At 34.3% G+C, this 22,606-nt stretch overlaps 1 protein-coding gene across 1 annotated transcript; it reads right to left on the bottom strand.

Annotated features, from left to right (window-relative positions):
* Positions 1-10,892: 10,892 nt before the first annotated feature.
* Positions 10,893-18,142, bottom strand: LOC148940521 (uncharacterized). Its single transcript, XM_089105007.1, has 2 exons — positions 18,067-18,142; positions 10,893-11,503 (listed from the first exon to the last, which is right to left on the bottom strand). The coding sequence occupies exons 1-2, from the start codon at positions 18,140-18,142 to the stop codon at positions 10,893-10,895; spliced, it is 687 nt and encodes a 228-aa protein (XP_088961133.1).
* Positions 18,143-22,606: the final 4,464 nt, after the last annotated feature.

Raw genomic sequence — 22,606 nt, 5'->3', positions numbered from 1 at the left:
CTTCCATGCTAATATTTACAAGAAGAACTCCTATGGCAATAGTACCATATAGTCTATGATGATGCTTTGTGCCAGTTGTCAGAAGTTAAATGCTTGTCCTCAGATATCTGATTCTGAACTCTTTCAAAAAGGTATCTAGCAAAGATAATATAAATTACTTTGATTACAAGATACAGCAGCTCTTAGACAATAGAAATGCCATTGATTTAAAATATGAGAATGCTAGATAGTAAAAACAATATCAAATGTAATATTCATCACTTAATGCAACATAACAATTTGATTGAATTTCCTACTTATTCTCTTCAATAGTAGCTTTTAAGACATAGCATTTCCAAGCATGTTCCGCTTTGGGGTAAAAATTCCTCTACCAATTAAAAACAGTCACTCTGCAGACAAAAGACAAAGCCAAATTTTCCTGAACTCTCATTACTCTTGGTAGTCATTTGCAGTTCTAGGCGTTTACCCCCCTCCCCCCCGTGGAAAATAAGGCTTTCCAAATTTGGTAAAATATTTTTGAGTTTTTTTTATTTACGTAGGGGGAAGGTATTTTGGTTCGTGTTTATTAATCACCACTCACTCAAGATAGCAGTATTTAAAATTCTAAAACAAACCAGTTGTTTCTATTTTTTTTTATTTACTTTATAATTACGTTCGGGATTTATTTTTGCACATTAGGGGGGGGGTGATAATGAAACGCGGGGCGTCATGAAAATTTTTTTCTGGACAATTATTCTGCAAATTATATATGTATAAAAATAATTGAGTTTGAAAGCCAAATATATGAACATGAACACAGTTAAATAACATACATGAATATAGTGAATGGGGGATGTTTTACCTCCCGAAAATACCCCCCCGCGGAAAATCCCCCCCCCCCGACGGAAACCAACCCCCGTGGAAAATATCCCTTCCTTGGAAACTACCCTCGCGGAAAATACCCTGCACTCCCCCTGTGGGAATTAGGTTTTCTAATTTTGAGAATTTAATTCGAGTTTTTTTTTCATTTTTTTGGAAAAGTGAGATTAATTTAAACAACATAATTATATTAAAAACTTAAAAAAAAAAATAAATTTTTATTTAAAAGAATTACATATTAAATTATGCAATTTTGGCAGTAGTGGGTTCCAAATTAAAAAAAAAGAAATTGAAGAAGCAAAAAAAAACATAGGTAAACAAAACTACAAACTCATCTACATTATCTGGCACCGAAAAATTTAAGATGGTTTGTCCATCCTTGGAAAGGATAATTTGCTTTGGGAACCAACAAACTAAATTGTTGAAGTTTTTATGGACAAGAGCGCTCTCGAATTCTACGAGTTTGTGTTTCTTATCTTCCAAGTGTAAGACTACAAAAAATCACCGTTAACAAATAACTGAAACCCAAAACGAACAGAAATTACTATATATAGCCTAGTCAAACTCAAAACGATCAAAAATTCACGGGAGTAGGGCTGACAACACCCATGTCTCCTTCAAACCAGACAATAATTTTCAATTTATTTAAAAAAAATATAACGGTGTAATGACTGTTTTATATACATATCCTAATAAATATTCATTATAGTCTTAATACTTCTTTATTTGTTAGAGTACGGTAATAAAAGTGAAAAAAATTAAAATGTATTTTGTTTGTACTAAAGGTCAAATTATGTTTATACAGGGATAATAAAATAATGAAACAAGTGGTGTTCTAGAATTATAAACAGCGTAAACTTGAGTGAGTGGCGCACAATACACAAATACTAGAATCCCCCCCCCCCTCAGAAAAAAAACTCAAATAAAATTCTCAAATTTGTAAAGCCTTATTTTCCATGGGGGGTATTTACCAGGGGGAGTGTTTTCTGGAGGGTATTTTCAGTGGGGGGTATTTTCCGGGGGAGGGGGGCGTAAACGCCAGCCACCTCTTTTTGCATGGTTTGCTCTCTTTCTCTATGAGTCACAAAGTATTTTCATTGTTATCATATTTCTCTGAATTGTAAGCTATAGTTTCATTGTAACCATTGTTTAAGTATATCATCACCAGAAAGATAGCTAGCTCTACATATTAACCTCACCTTCAGGTGTTTATGAAAATTTATTGCGGCATGGTTTCGGTTATTCAGAACATTCATTGGACAACTTTAGAACACAGCTCAAAGGGTATATTTTTTATATATTTGTATTTTAATCTAAAAAAAAACTGCCTATTAAATAAGAAACTCTAGTACACTGACTTTCTATTTTACTTGTTTAAAACAACTGCAATTTTTAGATTATGTAAGTACCATCACTAAAGCTTGGAAACCAAAGGTTAATCCCCAAACTTTTCGAATTTAATATAAGCTAACCTACACAGAAACAAGTTTGTTTGTTCTAGCTATAGTTTTGTTTTTTGCCAGGTAGTGAGTCTAGAAAATACCTGACAACCATTAGTTACAAATCAACCAAAAGTAGGGATAAGTTCAATAAGAAAAATTTGGCCATCTCTATAACCTAATTTTTGCTCTTCATGTATTCTTTTCAGTCACTATTTGGAAGTCACTGGTTCTGAATGGAAAAAAATTTATTTGTAATTTTTCAGATTTTGTAAATATATTATTTGTATTCTGATTTGGACCAATGACAGACATATCAAGATGTTATAGATCTTTAAAATTCGCAAGAAAAATGGATAATATCGGTGCTAAATTCATAGTTAAATACAAGTCAGTAGTCGATTTCCCCCTAACGGCATTTCATTGATGTGAATCATTCAAAATTTTTTAATTCTTATGTGTGGTTATTTGTGCTAACTTGTGAGTGTCTCTCTAGTGAGATGATTCATATTTGTTTATTTAATTTGTTTTTCTATTTTTTATTTTGATATAAATTATAAATAAAGATCTATATACAATGTATTCTATACAATATGTATAGAATATGAAACCATATTAGGTATCCTTACATCTGAGGATTTTGAGTTACAGTAGGCTATGTAAAGCTTATATTAGGATTTATTAAGGTATTTTCTATTATGTGTGAAATGCTAGATGTCATTTTTTATGCTCTTTCTGAACATAATAATTGCTTTTCTTGAAAATTCAATTTTAAGCCTTTTTAGAACCCATGAAAATAATAAATTCTTTCAATAGTTTTTTGAATAGAGAAATGGGTTATAACATTTGTTGGTAAAAGCCTAGGGTTCCAGCAGTACATAAGGAAAAAAGTTAAGAAAACAATTCTTACTTCATAATATTCAGGATTATCCTAGTTAACACATTTTGCAGAGAAGGGGACCTTTAGTTTCACTTCTTTCACAGTTGTAAAATTTTTTTAAAATAAAAATCTAAAAAAAAAAACGTATTCGACTGTATTTCTACATTTTCAAATGATATATATGTTCAATCAAAAGCCATCAGTGTTATATAAAGATTTATCACAAAAACAAATTAATAGACAAATACTGATAAATTGGGTTAAGGTAAGATTAGTTAGATGGCATTTGGGTGTTCATTTATAAACAATATTCAAAACTTAGAGAATAAACAAATATTGGAAAATCTAGTAAAAAACTGAAAATACAAGGGAGATAGTGAAGATAAAGGTTCTCCTGCAAAATATGTTAACGAGGATTATTCTGTATATTGTGAAGTAAGAATTATTTTCTAGACATGTTTTCTAAACATGTTTCCTTATACACTACTGGAACCCTCGGCTTATACCTGTTTGTTTCAAACTTACCATTTCATTATAAATCCATTTTGTAAAAGTTGTTAAATACACAAACATTGATTTGTCAAAATTAAGTTGATTAAAAAATAAATACCAAAGAAATCCACCATGTTTTCTTCTTTTTCCATTAGGCCACTTAAAACTGCAATTTAATATATATTTTGAAAAATATCAAAGCTGAAAGAACCATGGCAGATAAAAAAATGAGAAATTGTTCTGAATTTTTTATCCAACATAATTGTGACAAATCAATGCTTGCAGTTTACATAACTTTAACAAAATGGATTTTATAATGAAATAGTAAGTTTGAAAATTTTTTTTAACCCTTTTTATACCAAAAAAAATAAAAACTCCCCTAAGAGGTATGCATATATTAAACCAAAAAAAAATATCAGTATTAACAGCAACCCCAAAAAGTAAAAAAAACTATCCAAAGGGCTGGCAACAATACATTAAAAAATAATATGGGAATAAATAAACTATTAAAACCTAATAAAAATTACACATCCCAATCACCATTAAAAACCTTAAAAAAAAACAAAACAAAATAGATTCTAACTTTAAAATAATAATCCAATCGTCCCACAAACCAACAACCATTCTTTTTTTGCAGCCCCCCCCCCCCGAAAAAAAGATTTAAATTTCATACTTAATAAAAAGGATTTTCTTTAATTGTACTATTACACTTACAAATATCACTCATATTTTTAATTCTCTGAAAAATATGATTCTAACTTCTAATCCTACTTTGACTCAAAGAAAATATTGACCACAATGAAACAAACAATGAAGTGTTACTCTATACGAGATATAAAGTCTGGTAATTCTGGATCATGGATCTTCAAATTAACTAAGCAATCAAAACATTAAAGATTTGTACCATGTTAAAGCCTAAAAATAGACAAAACACAACTCTCACAGTCCAAAAGCTGGCAGTATCCTTATTTGCTCACAGATGTTCCATTCTGAACCCTGAGTTTGCAGGCCAACCAAAAAATGAACAGTGTTATTTTGAAGAACTTGTACAGATCTGAGAACAGAATCAGATGTACAAAGTAAAAGACTACTTCAAAATATCAATACTTCCAGTTTAGTGTAAACGTACGGATGATTTGAAAGTGAAATGTTGGAAAGTCTGTCAAAACTTTCCTTCACAATGTAATAACTATGCTTAGCTATGATTTGGAGCAACACATCTTGAAGCTGCTTTTGTATTCCAATGATAGGAAACGTTGGAACAATAACCAGTACGTCCAGATAAGGAAAGAACATTTAATAGTCAGTTTCCTGTTTTTGACAAGAAAGGATCTCTTGACAATTTTTCAGGTATGCAACGTTCCAACGTTACTTGTATATTTATTGCAAAAAAAAGTTGTGATTAGCACCAATGCATCCAGATACATCTGATTTCATCTGAAATCTAGTCACATTAGCTTTTCATCACTAAAATTTAATTAAAATGGCAACCAATATTACATTTTCGAAACTAGGTTCCAAGTGTCAAAAATTAATGTTTAATATAGTGGAATACCAGACGCACTAAAAATATTTCTTTAGTCAGATTCAAACATAGATAATGGCTTCTATAAATTGATTTATTTCTCTTCTGAATATCTTGTAGTAACCTTGTCGAAATTTTGACAGACAGCAACAGGCCCTACCAAACTATAGTTCACTCTGTCAAAACTTCACTGAACATTTAAAACAAATGAGAAATAATTGGTGTTGAAATTCCAGGGTCCACTGACAAAAATATAGCTGTCAAATTTAAGGGTTCCCCCTACTGCCAAAAATTGTAGAGGTTTGCATGAAAGTCATTGTTCCCTTTCCTTAGCACTTATCAATGAAACTAAATAAAAATTCCTCAAATTTGGGTTGGAAGTTGAACTGCAGCTTGACAAATACTATGCCATTTTTTTAGTGACAAAAAAAGCAAGGTGCCATATTTTGTTGGCATGATTCTAGCCTTTCTTGACAAAGGACAGCTGAAACTAAAAATTTTCAAGTGGATTAAAATCTCAGATCACACTTTGAAATGGCCAAATGTTGATAACATTTACACTGTCAACAATTAAAAAACCTTTGCTGGGCCATTAAAACTGACAGGCAGTGTGCAGTTTCCGATAGCATTTGGAGATGCTATTCCTGTGGCACATATAGAACACTTAGAAAAAAGAAGATTTATGTGATCTAGGTAAAAATATTGCACTCCTTATGATTAGCTGATTTTGTTTAAACTAAATACTACATACCTGAAACAATTTTGTTAGCTTTATTACTTCTACTTTTTGGATAGTTTTTTATACTTTTATACAATAAATGAAGATGAAGAAAATTAAAAAAACAAGAATATACATGTCAAATACACACGGTTCCATCCACAGGTAGTCCCCAAGTATTTTGACAGGTGTTGAGTTGGGTTCTGACTTGTCAAAAACAGGTAACTTTTTTGTTGTCAAATTTGTTAGTGAAAATGCTCTAATTGTAAACATTGGAGTTTTGTACCCTTTTTCAGATAGAACTTCAAACTTCTCATTAAACAATTAGATTCCTAGGTGTTTTTCCTACATACTGAAACCCTTTTCAAAACAGAAATCTTTAAATTAGGACTCCTGGAGTAGAAAAATTGTTTTGTTACAAAAAATGCCAAATCATTAGTACATTTACCCTATAAAACTTTAACATAATGGATTTTTTAATGGGATAGTAAGTTTGATACAAATGTTTTAACCCTTTTCATACCAAAAAAACATAGAAAAAAATTATAATTTTTAAGGGTAGAAAAAAGGCTTAAAACTGAATTTGCTAGAAAAGCAATTATCATATTCAGAAAGGGTATAAAAAATGGCATCTAGTGGTATGTTCACTTTATTTGTAGGTCAATAATATCAACTGCTCAATATTTAACAAATACAGTTTTATTGTACTTCATTTAAGCAGAATATCTATTTTGCAAGGTTTCACTTTTATAAAACAAACATTTTTAAAGGTCATCAAAGATCAGGGCCTTCTAGAGGTAGAAGGAGTGGAGTTAGGTACTTCAAAATGCCTTTCCAGGACATACTTTAGCCTGTAGACCCAGGGGCATAATCAACTACAGGGCAGGGGGACAACTGTCCTTCCAGACCTTGGTTCCCACCCTCCCAGCTTAAATTTAATTGTTTCAAAAATCTTGTCAAAACTAACATAACCCTGGATAATTCAAGGACCAAGAAACATGAAAAAATGTCCCTTTAGTATATATTCACTTTTATAGTGTGATACAGTAGGCTATCTTTGTTTAAATTTCTATGGGCTATATAATTTAGCTAGGATGAAAATGAAAACATCATTTGATGAACTTTATTATACTCTTTCATAATTCAAGAATTGCTTCTGGGGCTAGTTGCATCTTTAGTCCTTAAAGGGGCCCCAGAGGTATTTAATTTTTGTAACCACATGAAGAAGTTACAACACTAGTTAAGTTATTGAAAAGTGGTTAAAAACATATCAATAATTTAATAATAAGTTGTTAAGAGTAACATATTAAAAAAACGTTTAGATATAAAAATTCTATCATAATTCACAAGTAAAATAACTTATAATTTATTCATATTTTTTATAGTTTTTTGTATGATATAAATACAATTATAAATTAATTCTAAAATTAAAAAAAGTGCTGCGGAAAATTTTGAGTTTAATAACATTTAGTGTATATATTTTAAAATTGAGGGGGGGGATAATTTGTCCTGGTAACATAAAATAGATCTAGAAGTAAAGATACCAAAAACGTTTATGGTTTGGAACAACCTTGCGACCACTACTGGTCATAAGGAGACATGATAAGAAAACAATTCTTACTTTATGATATCTATAATGAACCTAGTTAACATATTTTCCAAGGGCAGAACCTTTATCCTCACTTCTTTCCTCTTTTTCAAACTAAAAAAAAATATTTTTTTTTGAAAAAGCCATTAGGCCTACCTTAAATTACCTTAAATCGCACTTGCTAGCAGTGTTGCCACTCGACCGGTACCGCTCTGTGGCGCCTTTCTGGTCAAAAAGCGGCATTTCTGCGGCATCCTTGAACCAAAATGCGGTAAAAACCGCGGCATGCCCGAAATTCTCGGAAAAGCTGTGTTTTGTATTTTTGAGAGAGAATGGGTGAAAAATCTCGTTTTAATATGAATGTTGATTCAGTGTCAAGTGAAAGTGTGGTGAAGATGTCATAAATTTGAGAAAACACGTGCTTCCTGTCCTTTTTTTCAGCGGTCAAGCATGGTCAGCTCAGTCCGTGAATAGAAATTTGTCGTTCATCGTTTTTGTCAAGCACGCAACAGAAGTAAAAGTGCAGAGCACTAGAGCACTAGCTCTAGCACTGACTTACCCGAATCAAGCCCTCCTTTAGAATTGCGCTTAAGGCCACACTTGGTTTTCAGTGTTGCCGAAAGATCCACTGCACTCAGTCGGTTTCGCTTATCGGTTTTCGCTTCCTTGAGCAAACTGAAGAGACACTCGGCAATAACGTTTGAGAAAGGGAGTGGGAAAAAGTACTGAACCATTTTCCCGACATTTGGTGACGACATCCGACTACCATTTGGTGATCTCGTTTGCAAGATGTGCCGCCAGTAAACGACAATGTCCATGTTATTTACGTCAGAAAGATCGACAGTACTAGGTAGAGCTACCCTCGTCATAGACCGCCATTCCTGCTCTAGCTTTGCTTTATTCCAAAGTGCAGAATCGTAGTAGTAGAAGAACTGACGAAGACTGGGAACTTTCAGTTCATAACTTTAGCTTGGGGTAAGCAAGTATACCAAGTCGTAGATCTTTTCAGAGAATGGAAAACGGTCAAGAATTTGTTGAACAGCTTTGACGTAGAAATTCCTCGCGGAGCGAAGAATTCGGAGACTTTCCGCTACAAAACGGCCACTGGTAACATCTCTCGTTTCAAGCCCCACAAGGAAATCGTAACCTTTGTAGCCGATATAGGCATTTTTGTCGGGAAGATAGTTCACTTCGTCATGCGGATTGATGTCAAAAGGGTTGACTGTTCTAACATATGAACGCTTCATAAAGTTCATGGCTAATGTCCGAAGAAGTTTTTCCACCGAGGAGGTTTTCATGAGGTGAAGAGGTTTCCGAAGAGGTTTTCATGAGGTGAAATAGGGGTTTTTCAGACTAGAAGATGGTGTTGATCTCATTCAGCTTTCTCAAAACGTACTCGACAAAAAACATCATCCACGAACCAAACATTCACCCCCCCCCAAAAAAATTGTCGGCCAGTCTTTAAAATGTAGTCGAGTCAATGCACAGCGCCGCTATTTTTCGTGAAAACAGTCAATTTTTTATTTGTAAACAGTAGATTTTTATTTAATAAAGTCGGTTTCTTCTTAAAAATAGTTATTTTTATTAAATTCAGCCTACTGTTTGTAAAGACAGTCTTTTTTTCTAAAAAAAATTATTTTTAGTCTGCATTAAACAGTCGGTAAAAACGACCAGCCAGTCGATAAATACCCTCCCCCCATATTTTGGCTAATAACGGTTCTTACGACACCTAGGCTACTGAAATATAGTTACTACATACCATCAATACCATAAGACAATCCTGTGAAATAAGACAAGTCTGTTTGGTCCTTATTGCTAACTTGAAAACACTTGGGTTGAGCTGACAGAGGTCATGAAGTCATGAGATGAACTTAGAAACTCAAACTTCAAAGTTTCGTCAAACCCGCAAAACTAACTCAACCCCCTTTGAACACACTGGCCTCCGAGGGGACAAGCTACCGACCGCCGACGGGTAATTAATTAAAGTCCGTAGTTGACTTCCACGAAACGAGTCGGACGTGTCTTTGAAATCCCCATTTTATGCAACAAAGACATTTGCAAAAGATAAGAAACTTTAAGTTGGACAAATTTTACATACGGGAACAAATGTGGTATAAACAGCCATATCGCGGCATAATCGCGGCGTGCGGCATAATGAAAATTTTATGCGGCATTTCTCTCAGAATCGCGGCATAATGCCGCGAAATGTGGCATAAGTGGCAACACAGCTTGCTAGCGATAGGACGAATCCTGTGTCCGCCAGCTTCAGTGATGATAGTTAATCATCATCTGTGGCGTCCCAAATGGTGCACCACGGTTTGTTGAGCCACTCCCTATCCACTGATGACTTGAACGCATCCAAGCTGGTAGAGGTTACTGTTTTTTCACTAAGGGAGTTCCACAAGGTGACAACTCTATTTGAGAAGAACTTGTTCCTTAGTGTGGTGTTGGCTCGTTTCCGGAAAAGCTTTTGAGAATGACCACGAGGTCTGTTTGAATTGTCCGGGTGGAAAAGGCCAGGAATGGTATCCTCAGCATTTAGGAGCTTGTATGCTGTTATCACATCGCCTCGTTTGTGACGATATGTTAGAGATGGTATTCTAAGCTTACGGAGACGGGATGGATAAGGGACATCATAGAGGTCTCTAATACATTTTGCTGCCCTCCTCTGGACTTATTCTAGAGCTGCTTGGTATGTCTTATTGATTGAGCATGCGATACACATTCCAAACTCTAGCCTTGGTCGAACTAGACTCTTGTATAGCTTGGTCATAACAGTTGGAGATCTGCTAGTGAACGTTCTTTTGAGCTATTCTTAAATAGGTTTAGCCATAATTAAAAATATGGTTCTACAAAATTCATGAATTTCTTAGAACCTATATAACAACAGAGTACACACCCCCAGCCCCCTAATGTGCAAATATATAACCAAAATTGTACTCTGAATATAACCATAAGCAGATGAACTTCAACTCCGCCCCTAGATAGATCCGACTACGAGTAATGTTCCATATCATGGGGGGGGGGGTCAAATAAATTTATTATAAAAATTAAGTAAACAATTATATTTAGGATTAATTTCTGGTTTTACATCTTCGCAATTGGGGGTGGGGGTAATCACTCAGTTGGACATCCATCACTCTACAAAAATCTTTTAAAGTGAAAAAAATTATAAGCGATTTCACTATAGTATTTTTCCAGTTCCTGCTTGAATAGGTTTAATGAGTTGGCATTAATGACTTCAAAGTGGAGCTTGTTCTAGTATTGTGTTACTTGGTTCTTGAATGCCCAACCGCCAGTCCTTTTGGAACCTTTCCTCTTGAAGCTTGAGGTTGTGACAACAAAGATTTGTGTCACTGAAGCTGAGAACATTGGTAGCCTGGATGTTTTTTTTAGCTATTGTAGCAAAGCTTGTATAACTCAATGAAGTCTCCTTGGTGCAGTGAATAAGCTACTGAAGGACGTTTGAGATTGCTGAGCCTATCTTTGTAAGGTAAGTTTCTTAGAATAGGACAGAACTTTGTTAATTGTCTTTGAACTTTTTTAAGAGCTTTGATGTCTTTGTGGTAAAAGGGACTTATACTGCAATGACCATATTCAAGGATTAGCTGTACTAAAGTTTTGTAGAGAAGAGAAAGGGTTTCATCATTTCCAAAAATGAAGTTTTGCCTTAAAACTCCTGCAAAACGATTTTCTTTCCTAAGAATGCTGTTGTAGTGGCCCTGGAAGTTGAGGTTGCTGCCAATGACTACTACCAGGTTTAACTCCTCCTGGCATGATGTGATCAGTAAGTCTCCTAGTCTATACTCATAGTGGATAGTAGGTTTCTCTATCATTAGCTTATGACTTTTGTTGATATTGATTTCCATCAGCCAGTTGTACATCCAACTATTGAGCTTGTCAAGGTCCTCTTGCAGAGATTGTGCATTGACAACTGTTTTGGTTACTTTATACAGCTTGGTGTTGTCTGTGTACAGTAGAATCTCTGAGCTGATTCTTTCTACTAGATCATTGAGATACAGGTTAAATAAGAGAGGGCCAAGGACCAAGCCCTGGGGAACACCACAGATTACCTTTACTTCAAGTGTGCTCAATGACTTTGACTTGACCACCCTTAACTTGTCTCCTTAGGACCAGTACTGGTCCGAAATTTATAATAGTGCTTTTTAAAGCTCTTTTGTTATTTATATAAAATATCTTTGGGGCCCCTTTTAAGGGCTCAAGATACAACTAGCACCAGAAGCAATTCTTGAATGATGAAAGAGAATAAAAATGGCACCAAATGATATTTTCTTACTAGCTAAATTATATAGCCCACTAGAAATTTACAATATCTTACAGTGCTTTTATATTAGGCCTACTTGCATTGTGCCAAATGGCTCATTTTGCAGTTTTATCATCATTTTCACTTGATTTTGGAAAATTAGCTCCATTTTTGCCCCTTCCCCCAGGATTTCGACAAATTTACGCCACTGAGAAAACCCATCACTGTCAATTTTATTTTTCTAACCTACCCCCTTTCCAATACAGCAAGAAGTAGAAAAAATACAATTTGACCCCTTACGTGTGATATTATTGCTATTTTTTTGTAATTATTAGAAAATACATAGTTTTCAGAAGAATATTTGTCTATATCAATTGATCTCTTAATAAATGTTTACAATTGTCAATTATCTGGTAGATTTTATTTAATTTTTCTGTTCCAAATATGAGTATTTTTCAATAACATTTTTTTTCAGTAAAATAGTCGTCAATATTCAGTTATTTTGTCAGCACTTTATCTGTGAAACCATAAGAGGGGGAGGGTGAGGGGGCCCCAGGGTCCCTGGACTGAATTACAGGGTAACAAATTTTTATTAATTCAAAAATCTCTTTCCACCAAAAAATTTTTCAAAGAAAGGTAAAGAGTTAGATTAAGTAATAAATTAACCGAAATAAATAAACGTGATCTTTCAAGCGCAAAGCAACCACAATTCTATATAACGATTAACTGAAACTTAAAACAACCAGAAACTGTAATAAATAGCCTAGTTAAATTACAAAACGAGTAAGCATTGAAATTGCTAAATCTAATAACCCCCATCCCTTCTAAAAACCATAACATAAATTAGGGTCTACTGAAAAAAAATAACTGTGGATGTTCAGCTCAATATAAATATACAGATATTAACTCCTTAAAATAAAGAATAGTAAAAAGAAATGAGTGAAAAAAAGTCTCTATAATTAAATAAGTGAAAAAAAAAGTTAAAATTTTTTAAAATATTTTTATGTAATTTAAAATAAAATCGTTTTCTAGTTATGAAAAGGCATGGGGTTTATTAGCCCGACCACGATGTTTGATCGTTTCGAGTTTGACTTGGCGGTTCATTCTCATTTGTGTTAATTTCCAGTTACATTTATTTATTGATAGTGGTTGGTGATAATTTTATGCTTGAAGGATGACTTTACTTCATTTCTGCCCATTTTTTGATTAATGAAGCTCTTTAATTCTCATAGAAAAACTTATTTACTTGAAAAAGTTTTTTAAATTAGTATATGTTCGTTTTTATTGAAAAGGTTATTTTCATGAAAATTTTGTATTATATATTTTTAGGTCTTTGTTCTATAAGACTCTGGTATGAAATGCCTAATATACCTTAAGAAATAGTTGCTGGACCATTCTACCATCCTGCAGACAACAATTGCCTCAGATTTTTGACGAAATGTTCATAGGAAATGAACTGGCTTAAAAAACAGACTGATCGCCCTCCAATTTCTTTTTAGTCTTAGAAAGAAACCTAGAACTTTTAATTTTGAATCAAATTAGCTTCTTTATATTTTTCAAATATATTTCTACATATTACAGAGTGGTGCTACCTATGATATTTCTTACATATCATTTTGAAAACCTGCGAGTTTATCTATTTAATTGAAACGCCCCCTAAACACTTCCTAAAAGTTCTATATTAATATTCTTGGTGTCATAAATTGAAGTAATTGTAGTTCTTGCACTAAAATCATACATATAGTGCCTTCTTATCCCCGGAAAGATCAAAATCCCCGGTAAAATACTCTTAGAGATCTAATTGCCTAATATAAGTTGTTTGTTAGATATTGTTTTGCCGCCTGTTTGAGAGTCCACATAATCATAGTTTGTTTTGATGTAGTTAAACTTCTTGTATAAATATTTATTATATTTGTTTAATTAATATAATGTTATTTTTTGTTTGGACTATTTGCTACAAATTAGCTTTATCACAATTTTGGTCGAATGTATTAGGGGAAAATAGTTCTCAGAGGGGGGGGGGGGCTATTTTATCGGTATCAAGCTTGACTCTTAAAATGTAAATATAAATAAGCATTTAAATTCAAACGAGCCTCCTCTTAAGTTAACAAGACCACCTCTTCCTAAAAAACTTATGCCTCCCCCTCTACCCAAGGCATAACTGAACACCCTTACCTCCATACTCTAGAGGGTTGTGTCAACCCCAAAGACCATGTTATGAGATCTTTGGACTATTTTTACAAATAATCATTTTAAAATTTCTATGGGATGCATTTAATGAAAATATGACGTGGGGTGGGGGCATGGCTTTCCTCCGATAAATTTGACTCTTAAAAATGACTCTTCAACTTCTAATTTCCAATGCAATGAGCCCACTCAGAAGTTTTTACGAACAAAAACATTAACAGTCCTCGGGAAATACCTAGAAACTCGTGCCCTATGGACTTTGAGGTTGTTCTCCTGCTCAAATTCACGTTTCGTGTACTTTTAAACTCCGTCAAACAAATTAACTATCTCAAAATTTTAACTGGAAGTGTTCGGGGAAATGATTGGCATAGGAGGGGGGATAACTACCCTCTTATCACTTTCGACTGTTAAAGAGGGCACGAGCCCTATTAAATACCACCCGCTTGAGCCCTGTTTGAAATGTCTATGACCATAAACGGCTATCTTACAACTTCGATCCGGTGCGTTTCGGGACCATCCACCTGGCGGACGTGTATGGAGGGGGGGGGGGTATGTGCCATCGGATCACTTTGACTCTTAAAAAAGCACTATAACTAACACTATAACTTAAAAATGAACTATAACTGATTGCCCTCCATTAACTCTTTTTGAAGTTCCTATGACATTTCATTCTATACAGTATAAGAAACAGCTGCCCTGACAAGAAAAAAAAATATCCTTGTCCCACATCGCTCTTGACGTAGGCAGTACTCTCGTGCTACTATTAATATTTTGGCTTTATATTTCAATTATTCCGTAAGTTAATTGACGGTTCTACCCTGTAGACCCCCCCCCTAAAATTAAGCTTATGGGCGCCCATGGGAATTTACCAACTAGAATTTTGAAGTGAACAGAGTTTTTTCTTTATATTTGCAGAGGAAATTGGAACTAAGAGATTTTTGAGTCACTCTTTATATGATGTAAGGAGTTAGCTTGTTTAAGGTTTCAACCCTAGAAGGAAACCTACAAACCTGTAGCATGAATATGTGTGTAGTTTCAACGGTACATGGCTTACCACGGCTAGTAATCGACTGATACAGACGGTTCATGCCTTACCAGGCAGGTTTCTGAGGCAACACCTATTTTCTGGGCCAATCAGAGATGTTTCTATTAACGGGGCTCCATATACGGTAACTTGTTTAGTTTAGTAATTGGATTCAAATCTAAGGAGTGATTTTCTTTGTAGTTCATACTAGTAAGAGAAATAAATTCAGAGAGAGAACAGTTTATTATTATTTAAGAAGATATCAGCAAAAATATGGGGGGTAAGTTTATACTATTGGAGCTTCATGGTGGAGCAGGTAGTAATAATGGCTCAATAATCAGAGTACCAAACATGGCAGTGGAAATTACCCGAGGATGTATACTAAGCTTTGAATGAGACACCATGAACGCAAAATAAGTGATATCATTGATTACATTTAAATTTGAGGAGCGTTCATGCTTTGCAGCAAAACTGAACATTGTGCCAATAAATAGACTTCAAGTTACGTTGAATACAGTAGTGAAATATATCGAGGAAAATAAATTGAATCAGTCATTATCATTATTGTAATAATATTGATAGAAATTGTTTATAAATCAGGCATGTTTTCTTTAGTAAGTTTGAGTGTATATTTGAAGTAGAAAAAAGAATCCTGGTTAGTCTGAAGTTTGTTGTGAGAGTGTTAGAACTCTAAAAATGGATAGATTTGAGAAAGAGAAAATCATAGGGTATCTTTTGTTTATGGAAAAACTTTTGAATCTAGATGATGATTTTCCCTCATTAGATTATTGCATGAAGCTTTTGCATCGTGATCCATAAAACAATTAATTGAAATATTAATCACGACAAGGCAAAATAATATTTCGGATTTGCTTTTAAACTTAAACTAGCTTAGAAATTTAAGACTATGATTTTTTCACGAGAAAGATGTTGTTCAAAGAGGGTTTACTCCTCTCTTTCTCTTTATCCTGCTCAATTTGTTGATCGTAGTTCAGTTTTATTTCGGCGGTGAGAGTGTTAACACATGAAAAAAATGTTCCATATGTGTCCACTATGCATGTATACACTGGGCAGCTGGTCATCATGTGAGAATTGTACAATGATTGATGAGAACGGTGAAAAGAGCAGATTATGTGACCCGTGTAAATTGTATAGAGGATATGCCGTACAAATTAAAGGTTGTAATTTCTGTCTTGAAGGGAAGTCTCATCCTAAAGGACACCTATGCTCTAATTGCCACTATGATAAATGTAATCAGTGGGAGAACACATATCCTGGTTTGATCGGTAAGAACCCTAAACGTGATTTTAGTTTATTGCTAAGAGATTAGTATCCTCGTGGCTTTAGATTGTTTTAGGAGGAGCCTGGTCTAAGATTCGACTGTTGCAACAACAAAAGAATTTGGTTTCTACCTCATCGTTGTGAAGACAATGGCTACTATGATTATAAGCCTTCTGATTTTTATTTGGCTGTTACGGAATGTGCTTTACCATTTGAGGACACTGTATGAGACATTGCTTCAAATAAGCAAATTGAAACATGTGAATTTTACAAAATGAATGAAAATAGTATCATTGACTATACAAAAATATATAATAAGAGTGAAGTTACATTACACTGTAGAAAATATGACCCTGGCATCGCAGCACATCATGATCAGTATACAGTGAATTGAGATGATCTACGTGCTTTAGTTTTTCTTGACATACACCTATACGTATTAAAAGAAGAAATCAAAAGAGTAGAAAAGCCGTTTTGATCATGTATATCAAATATTTTTATAAATAAAAAATTTTAAATACATTTTTAGAATATTTTATTCGTAGGGCACTAAATTAAATATGAATCACACTTGAAAGGATATTTCTCACTAGAAAGTAGTTCAATCTAGCAAAGTCAGCATCAAAGCTGGAAAACTGGCTGCAGGTATAGTCACGACATCTGAACATCAAAAAGATTAGCACATGAAATCCGCATGTCTTAGTCGTTAAATCCTGTACTCTCCTCTGATTTTGAACCATAGTTTTCCCACTGCTCTGAATAAAGTTGCTGATACGTGGAGTGTAGAATTTATATGATAGACCATGAGGATCACAAAATTCGATATTCTTCATTGTTTGAAAGATGCATAGCCAATGACCTGTCTTCAAAGTCGATGGACTGCTATTAACAATGATTAGGGTTTTGTTAACACATGGAATTTGTTCAATGAAATCCGATGGTATGCAATAGAACTTGTACTGGGACATGTATAAATCCATATTAAATACGCTGATTATTTTGTGCTCATGGTGCTAGGTCTAGTAAAACACTACTGTCGCGGGTGATTTCCCAATAGGCTTCAAACTGACTCAATGATATTAGCGTTATACTCTCAGTCAAAGCATTGGGAAATGTGCACTCTAATCGTATATTCCCTGTTCGCACTATGCTCATATCTTGAGTGCCAGACAAGTTCGAAACAATTACACCATGGTTTTTTGAGGAAATTGAATCGATTATTCCATTTTCAAATAGTTTAATCATGATCTAGGGATTGCATGGTCAACTCATAGAGAGTTCGATTTGATTTTTCTATCAAATGAGAGAGTGTGCAGTGAAATTCGATTAACATTGTACACAAGACAAGATAGACGGAAAAAATATAAATCGTTGGGGGATGTAGTCCAGAATCTAACAGCACTGAAAATCTTCAGAAACACACATGTGAGTTTTAATGGGATATATCCATTGATAAATGATGAATCAGTATAACTAAAAGAGCCAGTCGTAATGTGACGTTGATTGGTGATCGTAAAGGGGACAAGAAATTTAATGTTGTTACAGTTGGTTCTTAGTTTTTCTACTGCCAGTACAACAGACTTCATAATCCGTTGTTTCCGAACATGAAGAATAACTGAGGTGATAATGGTATTTGCATCAGGTGCTGAAGTAAGTGTTTGTCTCAAAATGAAATTCGATGGAGTTATTTGTAACTTTATGTCAATCTTTAGATTGGGAGGCCATTGGGACCATTGGGATGTATTGAATGTCTTAGGATCTAATAAAACAACTAGATGATACTCCTAGATCGCTGCAACTGTTAACTCACCGTCAGTATCAAAACCCGATCTATACTCAAAGCCCAATGCCTGTCCTCTCAAATCCTTATACGCTTTTGGTGTCATCATTATAAATTGATAATTTATGATGATATTGCTAGTGCTCACCAATGTTCCATTAATGAATACATTAATGTATTTGAATAAGTTATGCAGGATACAGTTTTCATTGGACAGGCCATCAGCAGCAGTGGGAGTTGTATTGTCTGACTTTTTCCTCACCGCAACATTTAAATCAATAAATGTTGATGATAAATCAGTGACATAGTCTTCATTGGAAAATATCTGAAAGAATATATTTTCCGAGAGGCGTTGTTGAGGATGAAATTGCTCATAGTAGACGTACTTGACACTCACATCAACATTTTCAGCATTGAATAGATTCAATGAGGAGCTGATCGATGGATGCGATTCTTTGTGGGGGAGATAGGTCATATTAAGAGAAGAAATCCATCTTTGATTTAGCAATATTTTGTTCTTCTTCTTCGTCTACTTATTGGTCTTCTTTATTTTATTCCCCATAGTCATGTTTGATTTCCTTCGCTTCCTGCCTGGGGAGATACTGATGAGTGACTGATGACATAGCACCCTTTTTGACCCCTTCACATGTTGCTGATATTTTAAATGCTCGCCAACGGCTCTTGCTGAAGATCTAATATTTTCTTTAACACTCTCATTGATATTTTTACCCAGCCCTCAGCCCTGTGGTTTTTAGGCAGCAAAATTTGATGCAGCAGGTACCAGATATTTTCTGGCAAGGGGTAGTGCAGAACGAAATAGCCAAGCAAACCAGCTACCAAGACCACAGCCAGACATTTTAGTAAGCCCTTTGTAATAGTAAAACCCACTACCTATTTGAAGAGGACTCAGAGCAGCAACATAGCAGTTGATGTCAGCACAGACAAATGGAATTCTTCTATTGTTCATCTTAGGCAGTGATGATGGGTCGAAAATGACATGTAATCACAGCTAAATCTTTTATTATTGCTAGAGGATCACCTAATTCAGTTCTTAGTGTTAACTGACAGAGTTCCAAATATGAAGTATTTGCAGGGATATAGTGAAGGTGCCTTATGTTGTAATGATGAATATGATCTTGATTGGTTTTTTGTTCAAGAACTCGTAAGAGAGGGACATTACTATTGCCAAATCTGGATGTTTCAACAAACAAGGCATGGAGAAATATACAAGTGTCCGAGGAGAAGGCTGGTGGATACTTAGCAAAAATAATATTAGTGTTTCCGGCACTTTTATCATGGATTATATTAAGTTTAAAGCCAAGAACATCTTTTAGATTATCATTAAGAACAACCTTTTCGTATATCCTCCCCTCTTTCTTTGAATAGTTAAAATGAAAAGCTCCTTTTTTACAAGCAGAAACTCTTTTACTGATAGAACGACATAAATTATTCATACAAGTGAGTTCCTCGTATGGTAATTCAACATATAGATCTTTTGAATCTTTTGAATTTTATGTTGTTCGCTAACGGCTGGTGGCCAATATTGTGGTCTAATTTCTATATTATATTTGCAATCTTTCCTCAGGATATCATAGGTATTTCTGAGAATAAAATCGACAAGAGCCACTTCATACACACTGTCAAATTTAATGGCGGGGGAGAGCTTCGTCTAAAAATCACTTATTTTAATGAACTCAGTGTAGAGAGGATCGGAGACGTTGGAAATAAATGTTACATACAAATCATTGGGCATTGTAAATGTCACCACCACCGATTCAAGAATCAAAATTAGAGCTGTATCCTGGCCACAGAACAAATAACTGTTTCTTGCCCCTGCGAGTTCAAGTCTTTAATATCATTTCTATTTGATAAATGTAGCTAGTGTTTTTAACTTTTCTTTGTTGATAGTCATAGAAACCGTCAAGACTCTCTACAAATTTGATGTCTCGTAGACAATAAGTTATAGGTTTGGTGTCTAGCATTTTTGCCACTTTCAACAGTTTAGTGGACCACAAGTAATTACCTTTTTTAAAAACATTAGTTGTTCTATTAATTCGAACAGTATCATAAACATTGAATTTTTTGCTTCACAATCATTATTTTAATATTGGTTAAGAAATGTATCCGTTAAAAGAAAACTTTCGTTGGGGTTGAGTTGGACAATGATCGTCGGGGTCGTTGATTATAAATGAACAAGATTTTACCTAAATCATGAATAAAAGCAGGTGTATTTTTTTATGTGCAATAATTATCTTGAAATTAAAAGCCGAATAGTTCTTATTAATCATTCGGCCAATGCAGCCTTTATAGGACTATGATAGAGCATTGTATTATATTTCATTAGTAATTTTTCGACATGTGGATTAACTAATTCACTCCCGCGATCTCTTTTAATTTTTTTATATGAATCTTGTTCGAGAATACTTCCTATAGCTTGAGCAGCCTCAACACCTCTCTTTTTGCGCACTGGACTGGAGTATGCTAAGCGACTAAAACACTGATTGCAAGTAGATTGTCCTTGTACGGTGTTTTGTGACGCCGTTGCATCTCATCTAAGGTTAAGAGATCTGCTTGCATTATGTGCAGTGGGGAAAAGGCTTTAGTTTTTCGGTGATGATTAGCACGAAGCCTATGATTTCTATGCAGAGTGCAACTTGCTTCATTTTGAAGATAGTCTTGTAGACTTTTAGTGGGAAGACCAGTGACTTTGGAAAGCGCGGTGGGGGAACTTAAACTTCAAGCTTTACCAATATTTTCATAAACACGTTTCAGAACTTCAACCATTTTGACTATAAAAACGTAGTGTAACATCCACTACTCTTTTGTAGACGAGCGGTTGTTGGTGGTTGTGACGTTGAGCTGTTATAAATACGTGTTAACTATTGTTTGGCTATCAGAGGTGTACTACTGCTCAGTGTCAAATCAATGCTTCCACTCGATCTGCTGTTTTTTTCCAAGATGGATTTAAAATCCTCCTCCTCTTCTTCATCCAGTTTTAATGAATGTTGACGACGAAAACGGAGTATGATCATTTGATTTCTTAGAATTTGCCTATTGCTAATAAGGCTTTCGGGGAAGTTTAATGTATTTAGAAAGTTGTATAGATGAGTATCAAATGATAAAAATCCTTTTTGCTTTGTAACCATATCATAGATTAAATCAAGTTGATTATAGCTCTTCCTTTGGATTATATTCCTTTCCCATTTCTATCAACTTGAAAATGATCTTGACATCTCTCCATGAGATATGTTATGAGTCGTTTAATTTGCTCACGATATGAGTTTGGCATTTGATTTACAATGCTCGACAATATTTAATACAAATACTCCTTCTTTAATTGTGATCCAGCAGTAGCAGAAGAATCCTGAGGAGATGTTCCTTTTTTGTGATCAATGACACTTAGATTGACTGGTCTAGCACGATAAGGCTTATGTTTGTCCACTTGGCAAAGTGCATCTTGAAGTAAAAGTAGTTTTTTTTGTCAATATTCTCATTCTCAATGAATTTACTCAGATTGTTCTCAAAGTGTTCCTAGGCTGAAAGAGCGAGTTCTATTGGCGTCAATTTATAGAGTTTAGCCACTAAAGAAAACTGTTCACAAGTCCTGCAATTACTGGCAGTAAAAGTGTAAAAAAGCTACCGCCCGTTTGAAATAGATGTTTCCTTTTAAAGTTGTTCCTTTCCTTTTACAGGCCAATCCACGTACAATAGAACGATGTTACTTTGCCTGTTACTTAACTACTTCTAGGACTTGAACATTGCCCTCGGTTAAATTTAAACAAAGTTCAGATATTAGATTAATGAAATCGTTGTCAATGCCATGTTGAGTATGGCTTTTCTAAATGGGGGTTTTGAAGTGCTTAGAACGGAAAATAAACGTTTATTTTCATGTAGTTTCTTGTGTCATGATGGCAACTAAAAGCATTTTTTACTGTTCATGGGGAGATATACTGTGATCTCATTGTCAAAAATATCTTTGGCGACACATAAATCCTCGGGTGTATTTTGGTTAAGATCAAATAGGATGTAGCCGTAGGCTTTATTAGTTGCCTGATTGTATGCTGATAGTAGAAATTTAGGGGCCCTGGGGTATATTTCTTTATTGAGAGTTATTAGTGAGCTAGAATCACAAATAACTCTGTAGATGATATAGTAGGTACAGGTCAAAGCAGGTCAAAGAAAGTGTTTGCATACATTTGCTCTGATGAAAGAGATTGTGTAGAACTAGAGTAACGATAAATAAAAGTTCAAATAGGGATAAAATCCTTTTAATAGACAGTGATGATAGAAATTCACAGAAATACCAGATATTTCGGTCACATATACAATGACCGTCATCCGTAGTAAAACTAAAATAAAACAATTTAAAACAAAAGTTTATATACTAAATCAAATAACACTACATATTGTTTTAATAGAAGAAAATCCTGTTGGTTGATAACATTTGCATGTTTTTTCTGAGTGTTTATATATTTACCCACAATTTTGGTCAAATCATCCCCATAAATATGACGTAGATAATTTGAGAGACCACACTTCCTTTCCATGACGATAAGTGAAAGCTCAAATA

This window comes from Artemia sp. Qi Xiang Cuo, chromosome 19 (assembly GCF_049724085.1).
Source record: "Artemia sp. Qi Xiang Cuo chromosome 19, ASM4972408v1, whole genome shotgun sequence".
Lineage (NCBI taxonomy): Eukaryota > Metazoa > Arthropoda > Branchiopoda > Anostraca > Artemiidae > Artemia > Artemia sp. Qi Xiang Cuo.
The sequence above is the reverse complement of the archived record's forward strand: the minus strand, read 5'-3'. Positions and strand labels throughout refer to the sequence as shown.

Bases quoted from the DNA above. Each gene is read 5' to 3' on its own strand.
- LOC148940521 (XM_089105007.1), bottom strand. From the start codon at position 18,142: ATGACACCAAAAGCGTATAAGGATTTGAGAGGACAGGCATTGGGCTTT. The intron at 11,504-18,066 runs GTGAGTTAACAG...TCAATGATCTAG, and splicing joins ATCGGGTTTTGATACTGACG to TAGAAAGAATCAGCTCAGAG.